General features: G+C 44.5%; 3 protein-coding genes across 6 annotated transcripts; 1 reads left to right on the top strand and 2 right to left on the bottom strand.

The window, feature by feature from the left end:
- Positions 1–324: 324 nt before the first annotated feature.
- Positions 325–1,839, bottom strand: LOC117590539 (transmembrane emp24 domain-containing protein 3). 2 transcript variants are annotated; one of them, XM_034283266.1, is made up of 2 exons: positions 1,702–1,839; positions 325–1,586 (listed from the first exon to the last, which is right to left on the bottom strand). In XM_034283266.1, exon 2 carries the CDS (start codon positions 1,372–1,374, stop codon positions 712–714), a length of 663 nt encoding a protein of 220 aa, XP_034139157.1. In that variant the 5' UTR covers positions 1,375–1,586; positions 1,702–1,839; the 3' UTR covers positions 325–711. The 2 variants fall into 2 exon arrangements, with proteins under 2 accessions (XP_034139157.1, XP_034139158.1); XM_034283267.1 differs by having other exon boundaries at positions 1,654–1,793.
- A 960-nt stretch (positions 1,840–2,799) lies between these two features.
- Positions 2,800–7,399, top strand: LOC117590517 (regulator of nonsense transcripts 2). The gene is made up of 3 exons (XM_034283227.1): positions 2,800–5,583; positions 5,654–5,936; positions 5,999–7,399. The coding sequence occupies exons 1-3, from the start codon at positions 2,912–2,914 to the stop codon at positions 6,737–6,739; spliced, it is 3,696 nt and encodes a 1,231-aa protein (XP_034139118.1). The 5' UTR covers positions 2,800–2,911; the 3' UTR covers positions 6,740–7,399.
- A 3,032-nt stretch (positions 7,400–10,431) lies between these two features.
- LOC117590519 (integrin beta-PS) lies at positions 10,432–18,068 on the bottom strand. Of its 3 annotated transcripts, none has more exons than XM_034283231.1 (7): positions 17,976–18,068; positions 14,999–15,656; positions 14,703–14,931; positions 13,316–13,400; positions 11,917–12,351; positions 10,621–11,844; positions 10,432–10,546 (listed from the first exon to the last, which is right to left on the bottom strand). In XM_034283231.1, the coding sequence occupies exons 2-7, from the start codon at positions 15,528–15,530 to the stop codon at positions 10,481–10,483; spliced, it is 2,571 nt and encodes an 856-aa protein (XP_034139122.1). In that variant the 5' UTR covers positions 15,531–15,656; positions 17,976–18,068; the 3' UTR covers positions 10,432–10,480. The 3 variants fall into 3 exon arrangements, with proteins under 3 accessions (XP_034139122.1, XP_034139121.1, XP_034139123.1); XM_034283230.1 differs by lacking the exon at positions 13,316–13,400 and adding an exon at positions 13,993–14,077; XM_034283232.1 differs by lacking the exons at positions 13,316–13,400; positions 14,999–15,656; positions 17,976–18,068 and adding an exon at positions 13,993–14,077 and having other exon boundaries at positions 14,699–14,875.
- Positions 18,069–20,431: the final 2,363 nt, after the last annotated feature.

A 20,431-nucleotide genomic window follows, 5' to 3' on the forward strand; every position in this document is an offset into this window, starting at 1 on the left:
TAAATCTAACAATAAAATCTAACCTATGTACTTTCGTAGACATACAAACTTCACAATCGAATTCTACTTGTATGGATTTGTGAACGTTTGCGATCCAGTTCCATATAAACGGATCTCTCCCAATTACATTTCCTCTCCCACAAACACGCACACTCGCACGCGCACAGGTACAATGTTGACACAGCTGTTTTGTCCCGCTATGTTTTCCGTTCGTGTGGCTTATTTTGGAGTGGAGGCAGCATGGAATTAATGGACACGACACCCCTCTGCTAGAAGAGAGAGAAATGGCACAATGAGCATAACTCACCCATTAAAAACAACCGCTATCTTCTTTTAGCTATCGAATTGTGGATTGCGTATATTTAAAAAAAAACATTCTGTTTCCGGGTGGGGTCAAACAACAAAAACTATTACATGTCATTGCGATTCGGTGTACGGTGTACGGTGAACGGGGGACGGGGGGCTGGGCTGCACCACACAAAAAGCTGAAGAAAGGCCCAAAGGGAATGGATACATTTGTGGATAAGGCGCCAAAAGGAACGGAACAAGGGCACTTATCGCAAGATTTTAAATTGAGAGAAAAGCTTATTTAATGCTTGCATGATGCACGTCCCTAAGCTCACACTCCTTCACGCTCCTCGCTCCTGACCAGGCGTTGACCGTGCTGGCGCGCACCGTGCGCCCCGTCTTTTGATGTCGGCGGCCCGTCTCCTACAGGCGGCCGTAGTGCGCCTGGCTGGGCTTGCGGTCCGTAAAGAAGTTGCGCAACACCATAATCTGGGTGATGCCGATGAGGACAACGGCGGCCGTCTCCAGAGATGACCAGACCATGACGCGCTGGTTGAGATCCTCGGCTCGCTTGCGTCCCTGCGCCTCGCGCAAGCGATGATGCGTCTGGGCATCTAGTATGTCGTTGAGGCCCTTGTGTATCGCCTGCGATGAAGTCTCCATCTGGGTGAGGACCGTGGCATGCTCGTCGACGCCAGGCAGGGCTGGCTCGTCGCCCACCTGGAAGTCCACGTAGACGATTTTGTGTGAAAAGGCCGAGAACTGGTTGCCAAAGCAGGCCGTGTACACGCCCGTTGTCTCGGCCACGAACTGGTGGCTATCGAAGGTGGCACGCTCCAGCTTGTAAATGACCTTGCCCTGCGGATCCTTAAGATGGACATCAACGTCCAGCTGGCCGCCGGCGGACACCTGGAATTCGAAATAGGCGCTTGTGTTGCGCTTGATCTCCTCGTAGAAGCAATCCTCCGCATTGTCGCCCAAATCGAAGGTGAACTCCACCCCAGCAGCGAACTGCAGCAGGGCGGCGGCTGCGAGCAAAGCCAGCACCAACTTGTCGGCGGTCTGTGTGTATCGTGCACTGCCCATTGTAATGGCTGCTGCTTGCTGCTATTTGGTATGCCGCTGGCTGGAACTAAACGTAGTCTTAACGCTGCTATGCGTCGGTATTCTCGAGTTGGGCACAGTTATCATCCGCTGCCACGCAGCAGCTGGCTGTGTCAAGTCCGAACTTCTTGTGAATATTGATGGGGTTGGGCTGTGTTGGTTGGCGCTTGCTTGCCGTACGCGGAAGACAGCAACTGCAAAGATGTACACGAACAGCGATAGGTTAGAACCTGGTTCACTTGATTTTCAGTTTTTTCTTACAATTTGACTTGTTTGTTTTGCGCAACGACTGATTTTTAGCCTACTTACGTCGTTTGTTTGCCAATTGTTAAATGCTTAAAAATTAAGAGCTAGATGAAAACACTAAAATGTTCTGACACGTGTCAACACTCTTTTTCGCGCATCCTTACCAGCACTGGAGGAACACGTATCTACTGTGCCGCCCTGGCAGAACAGCTGAGTTCAACTTCAATTCAATATATATGTTATATACGGTATATCGATATATAATGGTATATTTCATGAATTTTTTCCATCTAGTAAATACCATATATCAATATAGGGTATCGAAATTCCAATACGCATGATTTCAAATGTCCCTTAAGGATGTTCTCTCCATTCCGTTCGGATTTGTTTCTCTATATTGGGGGATTTTTCTATCGAGCATTATGGGATCCCCACATATGTATGTACATACGTTGAATTCCATTCCCACTTACGATTTTTACCGTGGGCAACATAAATTGGAAAACAACATGCTGCGAAAAGTGATCAGCATTACTGAATGAGCATCATTATGCTACCCTTGGGAAAACTAATATACTCTCATTGAGGAAATGTTGGAAATCTCAGGCTCCATTCAATGCAAAAACACGATAATCTGTGTTGGAGACCCATTTTAACGAAATTTTGCAGATTTTGAATACCGAGAATGTATGTAGATCGATATATGCATATATATACATTATATATACATAGAACACGTATGAAAAAGGTTGACAACAAGTCTAAACAAGGACTAAGCCTTAGACTCTAAGGTAAAGTTTAATGTTAAACAAAGTAAATGCTTAAGATCCGATTTGAAAACGAAATTCTAATATTAATTAAGGGAAATATGGTACACACATTCCCATATATTACCATACCACCGGTTAGCCAGCAACAAATGTAATGCTAGTTTATTAGTTTTCACCTTATTTTTCAAACAAGTCATAAAAACCTAGTCAATCTAGTGGAAAATTATTTGATGAACCAACTAGCTAGTAATATTAAGCAGAATATCAAAATCGAGGGCATTTTTGTGGTATACACCGTATATTCATGGTATATTTTAAAAATTAAATAGTATATTTAGGTATATTTGAGAGTGTCAGGAGGTATGTTTTATCGAAAATTCCGCTGTCACACTGATCAAATGAATCAAATTTCTTGCCTAACAGATTCGATATATACAATTTCCCAGAAATAACAAAACAACGTCGAGACTAGCGTGAGCAAATCATAGATAACAATTGCCGCCATGCCCGCAAGCAAGTCGGGCCCAAGTGTGGCAGTGATACCGGCAGAGAAACCGGAAACCGCGACAACAAACTCGTCCCATGCTGCCGCCGACGTAGCGGCAGCCGCCACAACAACATCAGAAGCAGCCCCAGAGGCGTCACCGAACGGTGGCGATGATGCTGCCAAAGAGGCGGAGGAGCGGGAAGAATTGCGTCTGTTCATCCACGAGCTGAGTGAGAAAATAGAGAGCAAGCGACTGATGCGTCAGCAAAATGCGAACATTGAGCTGCCCGGCGAGGAGTTCTTTGCCCGCCTCGACTCCAGCCTCAAGAAGAACACGGCGTTTGTAAAGAAGCTGAAAATGTTCACCACCACGCAGCTGGACCCGCTGCTCCGGGAGCTGTCCGCCTTGAATCTGAGCAAGTACATATCGGAGATATGCGCCGCCCTGGCGGAGGCCAAGCTCAAGATGAACGATGTGCCCTCGGTGGTGATGCTGTCCTCGCGCCTTCACGCCACCTACGTGGACTTTGACACACACTTCCTGGAGGCCTGGCAGAAGGTGCTGAACATCAAAGGCGAGAAGATTGGCAACCCGAGCAAGTTGCGCGTCGATCTGCGCCTCTTTGCCGAGCTCATCAGCTCGGGTGTTATCCAGATGAAGCCCGGCCTGGCCCTGTTGGGCATGGTGCTCGTCCAGCTGATCGGCCAGGACAAGGACGGCCACAACAACTTCTCGATTATACTCTCTTTTTGCCGTCACTGCGGCGAGGAGTACGCCGGCCTGGTGCCACAGAAGATGCAACAGCTGGCCCTCAAGTATGGCGTTGAGGTGCCCAAATCCGATTTCCTGGTCGCGGACAAGCAGGCAAATCTGCGCACCATGCTCAAGGGCTACTTCAAGGCATTGTGCAAGCATGTCCTGGCCGAGCAGACCGAACTGATGAACATGACCAAGAACATACGCCGCACGATGGAGTGCAAGGGCGAGATTTCATCGGAGAAGCGCGAAAAGTGTGAAATGATGCAGGCGAGCTTCGACAAGCTGCTGGCCAGTGCCCAGACCCTTTCGGAGCTGTTGGCCGAGCCGCTTCCGGAGCTGGCCAAGGAGTCGGAGTGCTGCAGTCCGGGCACAGTGATTGACAACATGCTGGACAGTGCCGCATTCGGGGTGCTCGATCCTTGGGGTGACGAGGAGACGCGTGCCTTTTACACAGATCTGCCCGATCTGCGCCAGTTTCTGCCCGACTTCTCCGCCCCCAAGGTGGACCTGGAGACCATGGAGGAGCCCAGCGAGCTGACCGAAGAGGCCATCGATGCCAATCTGGATGCCGAAATGGACATTGATGATCCACCCTCCACCAATTCGGATCCGCCATCCGAGAGCACTGCCGACGACCAGCCGCCACCCGGCACGCCACCCCTGCTGCTGGCTCCTGCTTCGGGCACCTCGTCGAACGACCTGAAGCCTCAGAAAATGTGCAGCGCTCTGATGGAGCTGGGACGCCAGCAGCTGCAGAGCCAGCCCCAGACGACGGCCCAAACGCAGCAACAGATACGACAGCAATTCGATATATTTCTCGTGAATCTCTTCAACTGCGTCAACAAGGAGCTCATCGACTCGGCGGCCATCGAATTTCTGCTCAACTTTAACACAAAGCCTCAGCGCAAGAAGCTGACCCGAACGATATTCTCGGTGCAGCGCACCCGCCTGGATATTCTGCCCTATCTGTCGCGCTTCATGGCCATCGTGCACATGTGCAACACCGACGTGGCCGCCGATCTGTCCGAGCTGCTGCGCAAGGAATTCAAGTGGCACATACGCAAAAAGAATCAGCTGAATATCGAGTCGAAGCTGAAGATAGTCCGCTTCATTGGCGAGCAGGTGAAGTTCGGTCTCTTCAAGAAGTTCGATGCCCTCGGGTGCTTGAAGATGCTGCTGCGTGACTTTCAGCATCATCAGATCGAGATGGCGTGCGCCTTTGTGGAGGTGACCGGCGTCTATCTGTACAATTGTCGCGACTCTCGTCTACTGATGAACGTCTTCCTCGATCAGATGCTGCGCCTGAAGCTGGCCACGGCCATGGACTCACGTCATGCGGCCCAAATTGAAAGTGTCTACTATCTGGTGAAGCCGCCAGAGTCGTCCAAGCGCGAGTCGGCGCCACGTCCCGTCATACACGAGTACATACGCCACCTGATCTTTGAGGAGCTGTGCAAGCAGAACGTTGAGCGTTGCATCAAAAATCTGCGTCGCATCGACTGGCTTGATCCGGAGACCAGCGGCTATGCCATCAAGTGCCTGAGCAAAGCATTTCTATTGCGCTTCCCACTCATCCGCTGCCTGGCCGATCTGGTGTCCGGCCTCAGTTCATATCAGCCCCGTGCCGTCACCATTGTCATTGACAATGTGTTTGAGGATATACGCGCCGGTCTCGAGATTCATTCGCCGCGCATGGCACAGCGCCGCATAGCCATGGCAAAGTATTTGGGCGAAATGTACAATTATAAGCTGGTGGAGTCCACACACATTCTGAACACTCTTTATTCAATTATCTCGCTGGGTGTGTCTACGGATCAGAGTGTGCCATCGCCGCTAGATCCACCTGAGAGTCTGTTTCGCCTGAAGCTAGCCTGCATGCTGCTCGACACATGTGGCCCCTACTTTACCAGCCAGGCCACGCGCAAGAAGTAAGCCACGAAGGGGGCAAGGGGAAGACACTCAATCACTCACTGAATCACTTTCTTTCTTTTGCTTCAGGCTGGACTATTTCCTGGTGTTTTTCCAGCATTATTATTGGTTCAAAAAGTCACACCCTGTGTTCTGTAAGGATAATGAGAGCTCAGCGAATCTATTTCCCATCCTGGTCGATCACACATATCGCGACTGCCTGGGCGTTGTGCGTCCCAAGCTGAAGCTCTACACAAGCCTGGAGCAGGCCAAGGAGGCCATCGATCAGCTGCAGGAGAGACTCTTCCCCAATCTGAAATCGTATGCCAGCAATCCCAATTTGGTCAGTGAGATCAGTGAGCTGGACGAAGGCGTAAGTAGATCCATTGCCGCATTCTGGATTCCCTTGATTGAATTTGATTATTTTGTTCGCAGCCCACTGACGAGGATTCGGGCAGCTCGAATGATCAGCGAGAGCGACAGGTGGCCGGCTTGGAGCCGGAGCAAAGCAACGAATGTACTGAGAATGAGACAGATGCTCCAATGGGTCCACCGCCAGCGCCGGAGTGGTCCAAGGAGGACTTGGACTTTGAGCAGCAATACGAGAGAATGACTACCGATTCGTATCAGGAGCGGCTGAAGGAGCCCGTCAAGGCAACTGCCAAGGACATACCCGTGCCCATGATGGCGCGTCTGCAGAAGAAATCCTACGATCAGATCACAGCCGGCCAGATCTCAAAGGTGAGCAACTGTCCAGAACTGCCACCTCGCTCGCCAGCACCCGATCTGCCCGATGGCAACTCCGGCAAGACAGCAGTCAGCAATGCAGGCGGCACAGGTGGGTCAGGGCCCGGGCCAGGGCCAGGGGCTGTGCCATTTGTGCTGATGGTGCGCGGCAACAGGGGCGGCAAGCAGCAATTTAAATCGTTTGTCTGCGCCTCGGACTCCCACTTGGCCATCAATCTGAAGGTGCAGGAGCAGAAAATACGCGAGGAAAAGGAGAAGGTGAAGCGCCTCACACTGAACATCACGGAGCGCATTGAGGAGGAGGACTATCAGGAGTCGCTACTACCGCCGCAGCATCGAAACTTCACTCAGAGCTACTACCAGAAGCCCAATCGGCACAAGTTTAAACACCAAAAGGGCGCACCCGATGCGGATCTCATCTTTCACTGAGACGGCCTGCTATCTGCTGGCTGCTGCCTTGGGCCGAAGGACACACACACACACGACCGATCCAAGTCAAGTTAACAACCAGGGAACGCAAACCCACACTCACACACAGACTGGCACATTGCCAGCGCAATTATGGTTAAAGCGGATGACGGATGATGGATCGGGATGCAAATCGTTGACAGACAAAGAGAAGTTGCTCCCAGCGACTCTTGACTGCTCCAGCAAGGAGAGCAGCTGCCTGCATACACAGCCAAACATCGTGTCTCATATCCATGTCGCATGTTGCACAGGATCACTGGGATATAACACGCTTTTATAACGTACTTAAGTTGACAGACATCACAGCGGCTCATTCATCCGCTTTAAGCCATCGCCAAGCCAGCGCTAGCATGCCCCAAGAGATTCTAAACTTATTGCCAATGCCATGCCACTGCGCACAGATTGCGAAGCATGGCAGCTCAAGATATTGTAAAGTCCTTAGTCCCCCCCAGTCCCAATCATGAAGCACCTATAAAGGAGTGCCCGTCGTCGGCAGCGTTCCTCGGGTCATTTCCCCCCGACCGTGGTGGAACGCAAGTATGAGCAGCTTGTGCTCTTATTATTTAAAGTTGCTCTCTCTCTCTCTCTCTCTCTCTCTGCACGCCCTTTCACTCGCACTTATTGACAGCATTGTTACGTTTCCCTCTAAAAAGCCGACGGGCCCTCCTTTATAGTTGCTTCATGGTCCCAATCGTATAGTCCCCACGCTTTGGTGTACATAGAGCGCTGGGCAGAGATCCCTTCGAAAATTAACCATAAATAGTCCCACTAAGCAAACAACATATAGAGGGTTCAAACTACTGAAAAACCTGCTGCCTAATCAGTATAGGGGATTGGCTCCCAGTGCCTTCGGCTCTTGGTAAGAGAGTTTGGCGTTGGCTATCCTGAGTCCTTCCTTTCAAGTCTGATTCGTATTTTCATGTGTGCGGTGACACATATGCACATACATGATGGCAATGCGTGTATCTATTCTCGACTTCATATGCGTTTTCATTTTTAGCGCTTGAGACGTTTGGCACATTTGTGTTGCTTCTGAGCTCACATACCCTTCCTTCAAACTTGAGACTTTCAGCTTGCACCAAAAAAAAAAAAAAAATTTACTTTGTGTATCCTCTCTATGCTCATATATTTCTTAAATACAGTTAGGACGAAAGGGATAAACGGCTATAAACATCTAAATATGTATATAAATAATGCATAGCCGCAATTGACTTGGCGTTGCAAATATTTTTCATTCGAGTATTCAGCGTACACTGTGTGAACACAGAGAGACACACACGAGACTACGAAACCACTTTAAAATAGAAAAACAAAAAAAATTCATTTTTGGCACAGCTGCCATGTCTCCACTTATAACTCTGTGTTTATTCACACAGTGTACTCTGAATACTCTAATGAAAAATATTTGCAACGCCAAGTCAATTGCGGCTATGCATTATTTATATACATATTTAGATGTTTATAACCGTTTATCCCTTTCGTCCTAACTGTATTTAAGAAATATATGAGCATAGAGAGGATACACAAAGTAAATTTTTTTTTTTTTTGGTGCAAGCTGAAAGTCTCAAGTTTGAAGGAAGGGTATGTGAGCTCAGAAGCAACACAAATGTGCCAAACGTCTCAAGCGCTAAAAATGAAAACGCATTTGAAGTCGAGAATAGATACACGCATTGCCATCATGTATGTACATATGTGTCACCGCACACATGAAATTACGAATCCGACTTGAAAGGAGGGACTCAGGATAGCCAACGCCAAACTCTCTCAGCCGAAGGCTCTCTCACCAAGAGCCGAAGGCACTGGTAGCCAATCCTCTATACTGATTAGGCAGCCGGTTTTCAGTAGTTTGAACCCTCTATATGTTGTTTGCTTAGTGATAGTACGTACAATTGCCTAGACTTGTTTTGAAAACAATAATTCCCCCCCTACTGAATCGTTTAATATATAAAAATGCAAATATATATACACACACAGACATACATATGTACATACATATGTTGTAAATATATGCAATGCCCCCCCGTAAATAACACCAAAACCACCCAACTGATGGCTGTTTCCAGACAAAGGAATATCTTTTATATATTTGAGATATATTGATAAGGGGTGCCCCTGCCCCTACCCCTTAGTGTCTTGACTGGACTGCGAACACACACAATTGAAAGAAAATCGTTGGACATTTGTTTTGGATTTATTTTTCGTTTTATTTGATTTACTCTAAAATTAGCGTCAAACAATTTTGATTCCTCGTTTATTTGAAAATGTCCTCGTTCATTGTATATTGCCAGTGTATAGGTGTATTTGTTAAATAAAAAAATATTCCAAAAATGTTTAACGCTCTTTTTTTTAGTTTTTGTTTTGTTTTTTTTCATATACAAATATTTTCGTTCGTTTGTTTTGTTTTACTTTTAAAATGTTAATCAGTAATCAGTACAAATGGCAAAAGATATAATATATTTATTATATGTATATATAGTAGTATTAATTCACTATTAATGAACGAAAATCAATTAAACACGAAGAAAACACACAAAAAGGAGGCCAGTAAATCTCTCATATAAATTCTCATAAATACAGAAATTACAAAAACGTACAAAAAAAAACAACTAAATTTAATACAAAATAAAAAACGTACAAAATGAGTTCAAAACGAAATGAAAATCATAAAAGAAATTAAAGTCCCGGTCGCACCCTTTGCATTTTTTTCGATTTTAGATTAAAAATTACAAAAGCTTAAATGTTAACGCTTAAATATTACAATTTTAAAGTTAGAATTAATTTTTTATTTTTTTGTTAACAAAAGAAAAAGACACATTAAGACATCAGAGGGTGGTGGGCCCGTTTCGGTGCGGGTTGAGGCAGGTATGGAGGAGGGAGTTCACTTGTCAATTCATTTTGCAATATTGCCTTTAAATAAGTGATACACATACAAACAGACATACATGTATATAAATATATACATATGTATATGTAAATAAAACGTACAAAAAAAAACATTGCGCTTGAAAACTAAGTGTTTGAAAAAAAATAAAATCAAAGAAAAACAAATTAAAATAATAAAATACATGCAAAAATGTGCGCTCTGGATAAATGGTGGGGGGTGCTGGTAGCGTTTGAACACACACACATAAATCATAAATCATTAATCATATTTAAATCCCTAATAATAATCGTTTCGTAGTTCATTTTCTTGGCTGTTTTGTTTGTGCAGTTTGTTGTTTCTGTTTCTGTTTATGTTTCTGTTGGCTCTCTGTAGACGGAAGCTCTCTTTCTATACAATATACGATATGGGGTATCTCTATATATGGATTATACAAGTCTAAAACGTTTTATAGCAAGGCACACACCGACACACACATCGTTTGCTCGTTAAGTATACGCATTGTATAAAGGCTGCCCTCGAAGGGGTGGCTGTTTTTGGGGGCGGTATATATATATCTTTATCTCTGTATATATATATATAAATTTGACTTAGTTTAGAACGCGTTTTCAGTGGCAGTTGACTTCAACAGGAAACTATCGTTGATTTAGATTTTAGATATTTAATTTGGGGAAGAGACACAGGCACAGGCACAGTCGCAGTCGCAGGTCTCGTCTCTCGTGTCCCTTCCCAGGCACAAACAATCCATCCATGGATGACACAGAATTATTTCACTAATATTTAGTTAGATGGCGGATGGTGGGGGATCTAGCGCGAATTGTTTATTTGCCCGCATACATGGGATTCTTGAAGGTGGAAGTTGCCTGCTTGTAGATTGGATTCTCACCCTTTAAAAAACAAAACAAAAGACAAATCAATCAGCAAAAGAACGAGCGAACGGCAAGTATTTTCGAGAGCTTACCGCATTCCATTTGGCATTCATGCTCTCCTTCTCGAAGCGTGCAAACTCACGGCGATCGTGAATGGTGGTTAGCAGCTTCCAGAGCAGCAGAATGGCCAGGCCGACAAGCACAATGGCAGCGATGACGCCGAGCACAATGCCCAGCATGAAGACCTTGGGCGGGCATTCCTTCTCCTCCTGGGCATGGACCACCAGCTCGCCCTGTTCGCTGTACTTGAACATGAACTTGCAGTCGTCTTCGTCAAAGAATGTGCACATCTGCTCATCCTTGTGCTCATCGATTGTCACCTTCTCAACGCCCACCGGCGTGAAGGCCGTACAGTTGCGTGCACAGTCATCGACGTTCTTCAGCACTCCGGTGTGATACATTTGGCACTGAACGCAATCCTTTAGCTCCTGACAGCGGCCCGAGCATGTCGGGCACTTCTCGCAATGGCGGCCAGAGTAACGGCCCTGGTCGTTGGCCGTGCACTTGCAGACGCCGCACTCGCAGGTGCCGTGACCGGAGCAGAGCTCGCCACCGCCCGGCGGCATGCAGGTGTCGTTGGAGGCCTGGCAGGCACAGCTGCTGCCCGTCCAGCCGGGCTTGCAGACACAACGGCCGCAGTCACAGGTGCCGTGATCGGGTCCAGAACACAGCTGGTTCTTGTTACGCTCACAGCTAAAGTTCTCGCACTCGCAGAACTTGCCGGTGATCACCTCCTCGGGATTGGGACGCTTGAAGCACTCACAGAAGCCACAAACACAATTGCCGCGCCCGCTGCAGTCCACATTGGTGGTGTTGTCCGCCCTGCAGCTGGCATCGTTATTGATTGTCGAGTTCATGTCCGAGACGGAGCACTCGCAGGTGTTGCCAAAATGATGCTCGCCACAGTCACAGATGCCGCACATGTAGGTGCCATAGTTGTTGCAGTGCGGCGACAGCGGCTCATAGCCAATGGAGCCGGGATGTTCGCAGGGGCAGGAGCAGAGCATCTCCAGCTTGATCACCATGCTCTCGTTGATGCCAACGGGATAGATCTGAATCACCTGATTCCAGTCGCGCGGATCCTCCGGGCACTTCAGTACCTGAATCTGGGCCGTGAAGCTCACCTGCTTGCCCACCGTCAGGTTGTCGCATTTCGAGGTCTGGATCTCGGGTCCGTTCGTCAAACAGGAGGAAAAGTATGTAATTTTCACATCACCCGTGGCATTGTCCTTCATCTCCACCGACGAGGAGATTTTCTATAAAATGTTAAAGCGTGAGTTTAGACAGAGAGATTTAAAGGAGTTTGCTTGCTCTTCCGATCTACTTACATTGTATTCCTTTTGCACGAGATCGACCACATTGGAGGAATCATTCGAGAGGATGGCCGCCGAGGAGCCCTGAACGTGGGCGGCCAGTTTCTCGTACACGGTATACTGCGAATTGGTAACCGCAAAAATGATGTTGATGGCATTCTCTTTGACCTTCTGGTTGATTTGCGATATGCTCGGATAATCCTGAATCACCGAATGCGTGTACATGCCCTGCAGATCCAGATGACATTCACCATCATTGGGAGCTATCACGCCGCCCAGTTTGCCATCGCCCGCATAATGGAACCCAGCATCCGTTGAGAAGACGAGCAGGCGACGGGCCTGCTCACGCCATCCCACCTGCTGACGGCAGGCAATGGCCTGCATGATGGCATCGAAACCGCCCTCAGGCGCATCCAAATTACCAGAGACAGCGGCATCTTTCACCTCGTTCTGAGGGCGCACACAGGCGAATCAAATAAAAAAAGGATTAGTTAATGGACACGATTAATGGTGTGTATGTTGTGCGAGCAGTTAGCCAACGAGGGGGAGAATAAGCAAGTGAAAGTGAGAGATAGATAGAGAGAGAGATGTGATAGAGGGGGAGCAGGAATTTGAGACCACCACCTTCGTTTGGTTTCCATCAATATTAGTCAAGATAAGATGTTGGAAGTGTGCACGATAAGATATAGTATGCACATACATACATGACGAACTGTTGAGTTGTTCAAGGTTCTATTATCAAGAAACAAGGGTTTCCATAGAAGCGTATATAAGTATATATACGAAATTCAATCGGTTTTTAGGTGCCCATGACATCATAGCTGTTAAACGATCCCATATTGTGGGGTCACAACATATAGACCAATACTTGAAGCTATTTAATATTTGCAGCTCTAAAGTTGCACTTTAGAATTGCTTCAGAACAGCTGTCGCAATCTGTTAGTTATGGCAAAATACTCGTTTATGTATGTACATATATCCATAGCAAGAATGGAATATTATGTGTTGACTTTTGGATAAATAGAGAGATAGAGGAGTAGCAGTGGAAGGTGTGGCTTTAGATGGGAATAGGAAAAGGATATATGAAGGTGTTAGATAGATAACAAATGCGTGCCCGTGCCCATACCCAGTAAATATAAATATAAATATATGCAGTTAGGGATAACACCATGTATGCCATATAGAATTTAATATAGATAAGTAGCAAGCCCATGCAACGTGCAAACAAAAACCATTTAACATTAGAATAGATACAAAATTAAATTAAATAGAAGTAATAAGTGTTAAATGGTTGTGCTTAAAATGCAAAAATGCCAAATTTTTAATTAATTTTTGTTGTTTCGGACGTGTGTTAGAGCCAATCCGATATCGATCTGGTTGTGGATCTGGCGCATGGCGCATGGCGACGACTTACAGAGAATCTATATGTGTCCGTGCTCAGGCCCATGATGTTTCGATAGCCATAGGGAGCAGCGCATTTGGGGCATGGCTCCTCCAGGCTAATTTTGATATTTTTTGATTTTTTGTTTGGTTTCGATAATTTTGTATAATATTTTAGCAAGGAGTTTATAGTTTATAGTGACATAGCGGTATAATAAAGAGTGATAAATGAGAGATAGAGAGAAAAGAGATAAAGAGAAACACAAAAGAGAAATTGTATAAAAATGTTTTGACGACATCGAAACAGTGCATTAAATGACGATAAATAATACGATACGATAATGCAAATACGATTTATGCTTAGAGTATGCCATAGGACACCCAAACCCCCCTTCATTCCAACTGACTAAATGGTAGGACACACACACACACACACACACAGACACAGACACTTAATGATAATATATTTATAGCTCTTACGATCTAAGTGCGGAATATTATAAATATAGTGCCATAAATATATATAAGCAGGGGATCTACCATATGGTTAGTCTTAGAGTTAGTCAGACGAAAGAGAACAAAAGCAATAAATGAGTAGATAAATGGGTTGAGCGTATGGATGGATATACATATTTGTCCTTGTGTTTGGTGCAGGCATAGCTAGTATATATTTATGTATGTAAGTTATCAAATTGATTAATTGTCTCTTACAGAGAAGCTTTCGGTGTTATTGTTGAGTGGCATGTGATTGCGGTAACCATAGGGAGCCTTGCAGTTATCGCAGGGATGCTCGAGTCTACAGATTCGGTTTCGGTTTCGGTTTCAGATTCGTTCATTGGATGGTGTTGGTTGGTTGGTTGTTGTAGTTTGTTGTTGTTGGTGTACATGATGTGGTTGTAATATATATTTATCATATATAAATTATCAAAAAGTTAGTGAATTGATTTAATAAAATTAGATAAATTAGGTTCAAAAACCCATTCTAAAAAGGTAAAGCTTAGGACATAAGTAAATACTGTATATGTACATCATTATGTATAATCATGTATGGTATAGCCAGCCTATGATGATTTCAAATCGTTAGATCAATATTCGACTTAAATGAGTCCCTTCGAAGCTAATTATATAATTATTATAATAATCTGACAATTTTTGTTTAGCTATTTTTAGCATGAAAATTCTACCAAAAGCAGTCGGTCAAAACCTGACTCAACAATTACTCATATCTAGAGTCCAATCATCGACTATATATGTATAATCCGTAAGTGTAGACACACTCAACGGCCGTCTCCAGGAAAATACTCGCGCGAGTCATGACTGAGTCATCTGATATTATCCATCAAAAGACTTCTTAGATGCTACTTTAAACTGCACTTAAGTCTAATTTAACTTTTATTTGGTCCATCTTGGATGGTACTCACTTTTTGGGTATGGTGGACACATAGGGCATGAGCACCTTGTCCACAAATGAACCGAAACCCAGGCGGAAATTCGATGTGATGCTCTTCATCGTCTCGGACAGCTTATCGCCCAGAGCGGAAAGCTTCTCTTTGTCATCCTCCATGGACTTGGAGAGGTCCATCAAGTAGTAGAGATCCACGGGATAGCCCTCGGCCTGGGTGTAGCTCACCTTTAGGTTGTGCACTTGATCTGTAAAGAGAAGAAGCAGCTGCAACATTAGCGAAAGGCTTCTTATGTGGATTCCAGACTGACTCACTGATGCGCAACTTCAGGTTTACGGACTGTGGTTTGATTTGGACAATCTCGCCGGAGCTGGCCGACCAACCAGAGTATTGGGAGCCATAGGAACTGGCGCTTGAGCTTGAGCTGGAGCTGGAGGAGCTCTGATGATAGGAGCTGCCGCCAGATATGTATTGACCGCCCCCGCCGGCGCCACCACCGCCTCCAAAGCCACCGGCTGAGCCGTACGCTTGACTCTCGCCAGCTAGCGTCAGGTTCTTGTTGATGAGAATTTGCTCCGAGGTGTCGGGATTCCAGACAAACTGCTCGGGACAGACATCCGGCGAGGTGTGCTGGAAGCAGCGCGATCGCCCCTCAAAGTTTGGCTGCATGCACCACGCACAGCTCTGGGTCTGGATGCACGTGTGGCACTTGTCCTTGCCGCTGCACGGATTTTGGACGAGCTTCCCCGCCAGCTGGCATTGCACCAGGGACGCGTGCATCAGCGCCAGGACTAGCACCGATAGCACCGCCAAATGGCAGCTCTGTTTTGTCGCTGCAACGTACATTGCTCTCTCTCTCTCCCTCTCTTGTATGCTGATCTTATTGTTAGCCGTTGCTCGGCTATCTTTCTCTGTCGCACCTCTCACGCGTTCGCTGTCAGCTCTATCTCTGTCTCTGTCGCTTTGGTGCAGCTGCAAAAGAATAACAAAATTATAACTGCACTTGAGTAATCGAGTATTTCTTCAAATTTGAGTATATCCGTTAGGAATTTCATGTGTGTTTGTATATGTGTGCTTGTGGTGAGTTTGTCGCACTCCTTCACACCTCTAGCATTCGCGAGTTTCTTTTAATCATCCATATTTATTTGTCAGATATCATACCTCATACCTCTTAGTGTGTGCACGGGTATTCTGGACTAGCTTCTACCACTACTGCTAAAAATCTATTAATTTACATTTTGGCCTTCATCGCGTTCCAGCTTATGGTTTAGAGGGTATTACTAAACTAGGTTTGTGACGGGTTGGTCACTTTGTTTTCGTCTTCTACTTTCTTTCTACCTTTGCTTTTAATTATATTTGGCTCGACCTGAACCCCCCCCCCCCCCCCCCCCCCCCCCCCCCTTCCCGTCCCATTCATCATGCCAACATCTAAAATGGAACATCATCACGGCCAGATGACTCATCACACGCACGCATACACAGTAGTATTCTCTCTCACATTTGCAAATAAACATAAATATGTGTAAGTCTGTGTATGTTTGTTCCACTCAATGCTTTCGTGCTTAAGAGGATGGGGGACAATCGTTAATAAACACTTTGTAGCTGTCAATGGCACACACTCAGTGACTCCCCTACCCATTCCGCATTCGCTCACTCCCACCCACTCCCCCTCTCGTTCATAATTTCTCGCTCACCAGCCCACTCCTATTCTCATTCATAGTTCCTCTGGCAGAACGCATATCCCCCCACCCCCACCCCACTCATTTATCACTAACTACCACTCCTCAAAGTCCGTTTTCGCTCTTTTTCCTTTGACCATTCCTCTTCGCATTCCTTATTCCATCACTCACTCACTCTCGTCCATCCACTCCCACCACTCATTCATCATTTGCTCAGTCCCTCTTTTTTATTCCTGAATCCCCGACTGTCCCCTCTCTATCAATGGGAAATGCAAAACGTAAACAAAGGTCGGCCGTCGAGAGAGGATGATTGTGAGTCGTGTGGGAGCGAGACGTTACGCAGACAAAGGCAGAGCTCTTTGTGACTGCTGACTGCACTCCCTTAAAGGGTATTACGGGCGTTGCGACCACTTCCGAATTGCTCAGCATGTCTTCCGGGAACACGACACGCGCACGATGATGAATATGGTTGGTTGCTCGACCGAAATCTCGTCTGCAATGATTCATTCCAATTCAATAACGGAACAGATTTTCAATGCAATCTCAAAAGGGCTTCTTTCTCACTTTGCCATAGCCTGCAGCAACATGTACGTAAATACGTACTTATGCAGACATATGTATGCGTGTGAGTGAGTGCGTCTATTTATAGCCACCCACGCACAGTGGAGACGCTTTTTAAAAGATTTGTGCGCTTTGACAGCGCAAAAACCAAAAACAAAACTGAATCGACACATCTGCACACAGCACAGGGGCAGGGGTTGGGGGAGTTCGCCAATCAGATCAGCTATGGGCCATTAGGTTACTCCGCCGAATCTCCACTGTGTGGGCCGCCCACAGACCAATAGACAACATCTGCGGCACGGCATATAAATGTGGGCGTACTAGTTCCAACACCGCCAGAGGGCGCACACTGGCTCTCCTTCTCATTGGAAAATCATGTTGTGTTTGCAGAGGGAGGGGTAAGATGTGGAGTGGGGATCGCAATGGAGATAAAGAGTAATCAACAACTGCGTCAACATTCGAGGCTTGCGGCCGATCTTTAAACTTAAAAAAAAACTGTCACACCAGGCAGAGTACACCCTGTTGAGGATTCAGCAAACCAAATAAGATATATGTATATGCACATGTGTGTCAGTGTCTGTGTGAGTGTGTCGTCATTGCGAATGAAATCATCAAAGCACTACACACAGAGAGAACACACATATCCAGTTTTACGGTTTTTTGTGTGGATGGATGACTTCGTTTTTGGTCAATTGCAGTCAAAATTGATAGCATTTCTTACGTAATTCTACTACTTTTTTGATATTTCACTTGCACTCTAGCCACTGGCAGCACTTGAAATCAATGTTTGATGCGTTTTCAATTGGATTTCGAACAATATATTTCCATCAGGGGCGGGTTTGCGCCTTTTATTTTGATTTTCTCGCACACTTGTGGAGTTGATTGCCCACACAAACACACACGAACACACGCATGCACAGCAGCACCAGAAGCTGACTCAGCTCAGTAGAAAACTCTATTAAAACTTCGTTTCTTGTATAAGTACACAAAGGTTGGCATATGTACCAAGTCAATAGTCAGCGTTTTCGCAACAAAAAATTTAAATTATTACTTCTTTTCGTCTGCCTTCGATGTTGTTAACTCAAGTGTGACCGCAGGTTTATAACTAAAATATCTCTTGCTGCCAGTGCTGCCACTTTAGCAATTTTCTCACTAGATATAGAGTTTTTCAATTGCCAAAGGCGGGATAAATTGTAAAATAGCGGATATCGGGAATTATAGCTATTTTCCAAGATATTTTTGCATTATTTAAGCAAATATTTTTTGAATTATTTTCAAAGCAACTTCCATCTTCACGTATTTTTATGCTTGAAATTGCCAAACTTAATTACTTTGTAGTATTGTTTCCATTTGAACGGGAAGGAGAAGATCAAAAAGTACTATTACTGACGAAATATTTCACATTGTGTGGTTCTAATTTCTGAACAATTTTGTGCATTTCTGCTTATTAGCCATTTCGGTAGAAGTTAATCATAAACTGGGAGCCCCCGAGCTATTCGTAGTGTTTTAACGCTTCATCCGCTTGTTCAACTTGATGTCAGATGATGACTGAAGGTCAAATTACAGATTAATAAAGTTAAGTTTAAGTAGTAAAGCAAAATTTTGAATGTTTTTCTATGAGTTGAGTTAAACTCTATAAGTTATTATTAAAGTAAATTAATGGTGCCCTTATTTTTATTGGTTTACTTGACATATTCTGTGCAAAATAAATAACCAGAAATTAGAATCACCCCAGGAACAAAATATTTATAATTGGCGCGATTCTTCTGCATTGTAAATCTAGCATTAGTGCAAAGGACAACGATTTGCCAGACAGCCAGACATACATACATATGTAAGTCGTCGTCGTCTGCTTTTGCAAAAACGAACAAAATACCGTTTGTTGCATTATGAAGTGACCGCATAATTCTGATAGGGAAATTAGGGACCATTCTGACTTCCTTAAGTCGAGCTGGATAGCGTTTTTTTTTGTAACTGTCATCAAGATTTACTGGCTATCTCTATCTTTTTATGACCCGAGGAGTTGGCAGCACTGCACCAAATGGGCAACGTTCCAATACCCTGGGGAAGGGTATTTCACGGAATTAAGGGGTTTCGACTCATATCTTTTGTAAGTCTATCCATATGCCAATGGTTAAACCTAACACCAGGGCTACCAACCACAATGAAGTCACATTCCGTACACATTTACGGTTTATGGATTGCCTTATTTTGTTTCAACCTTATGTTGTTAATAATACCAGGGAGTTTTTAAAACTAACAAATCTTGTGGAAAATGTCTAATCAATAATTTATGATCTAAATGATCTGTTCAGGAAGTGGGCTAGAGTCCTTATGATTTTTGATCATGAAAATACAGCGAAAATGAGTAAACTTGAAGAATTTAGCAGCTCAGGTAAAAGGTTGGTGTATATTATTTGAGGTAAAATATAAATGGATTAACAGGAATAATATAATGCACAACAATTATTATTACCTGTTCAAATAGAAAGGTTTTAGGTGGGTTGAATTTGTTTTCCCTCGGTATATAACGATAAATTTTGAAAATAAGAAGGTATATTTGGGTATATATATGAGGGTCCCAAGCAGTGCTGCCAACTCTTCGGATCTTAAAAAAGATAAACGACAAATTTGGAAAATGAGAAGGCATATTTTGGAATATTCATGATGGTTGCCAACTCCTCGGTCATAAAAAAGCTAACGTTTGAAAAATCTAGAAAGAGCCAGATAATTTTAATGGAATCTAAAATAAACGAAAAAGTGTTGAAACGGTATTTTAACAGCAGAATCTCGCATATTATAACCTTTTGTTCCGCGGTGTTTCTAATTTCTGAAATATTATAACTTCAATGCTGGACAGTACAAAATGCTAAATAAACAAACAATAAAGTATTTGAGATAGAATTTGAATAAAAATGTATTCAGTTAATTTATAATAAAACTGTTTGGATCATTCATAAACATTTATTTTTTTAACATTAATATTTGAGTCCTTAATTTGACCTTCTTCAGTCATCAACTGAACAGCTGACATATGTATGTATTTGTGTTCACTTAAAAAAGCGTATCGAAAGGGTATACGTCTTGCATATCTCGGGGACTCCTCATTTTATTTTACTTCAACCGAATTGACAAAGCTGTGTAGCAACACAACAAGCACACGTTTTAATTTTTGAGACTCTGCTGTAATTGCAAAATCATTTCCCATCATCGGATAGAGCCACACAATATTTTGGTTCTTGAATCCAGACGACGCGGTTATGTGTATTCTTATGCATTTTCACATTAAACTCTCGAACGATTAAAAAATTTGGCAAAATGTTTCTCCAGTGATAATATAAAAATCGGCTCTGCTGAAATACTTCGTCGGTGATGGTATAAAACTCGATTCAATTAAATGCTTTTTTAACTTGTCGATCTTTTTGCCTTTCAAATGGAAACAATACCACAATGTAATTAAGTGAGATTTTTTGAAAAAGCTGAAAAACGCAAAACAATATTGGAAAA

The sequence above is a fragment of the Drosophila guanche genome, unplaced genomic scaffold (assembly GCF_900245975.1).
Source record: "Drosophila guanche unplaced genomic scaffold, DGUA_6, whole genome shotgun sequence".
Taxonomy (NCBI): domain Eukaryota; kingdom Metazoa; phylum Arthropoda; class Insecta; order Diptera; family Drosophilidae; genus Drosophila; species Drosophila guanche.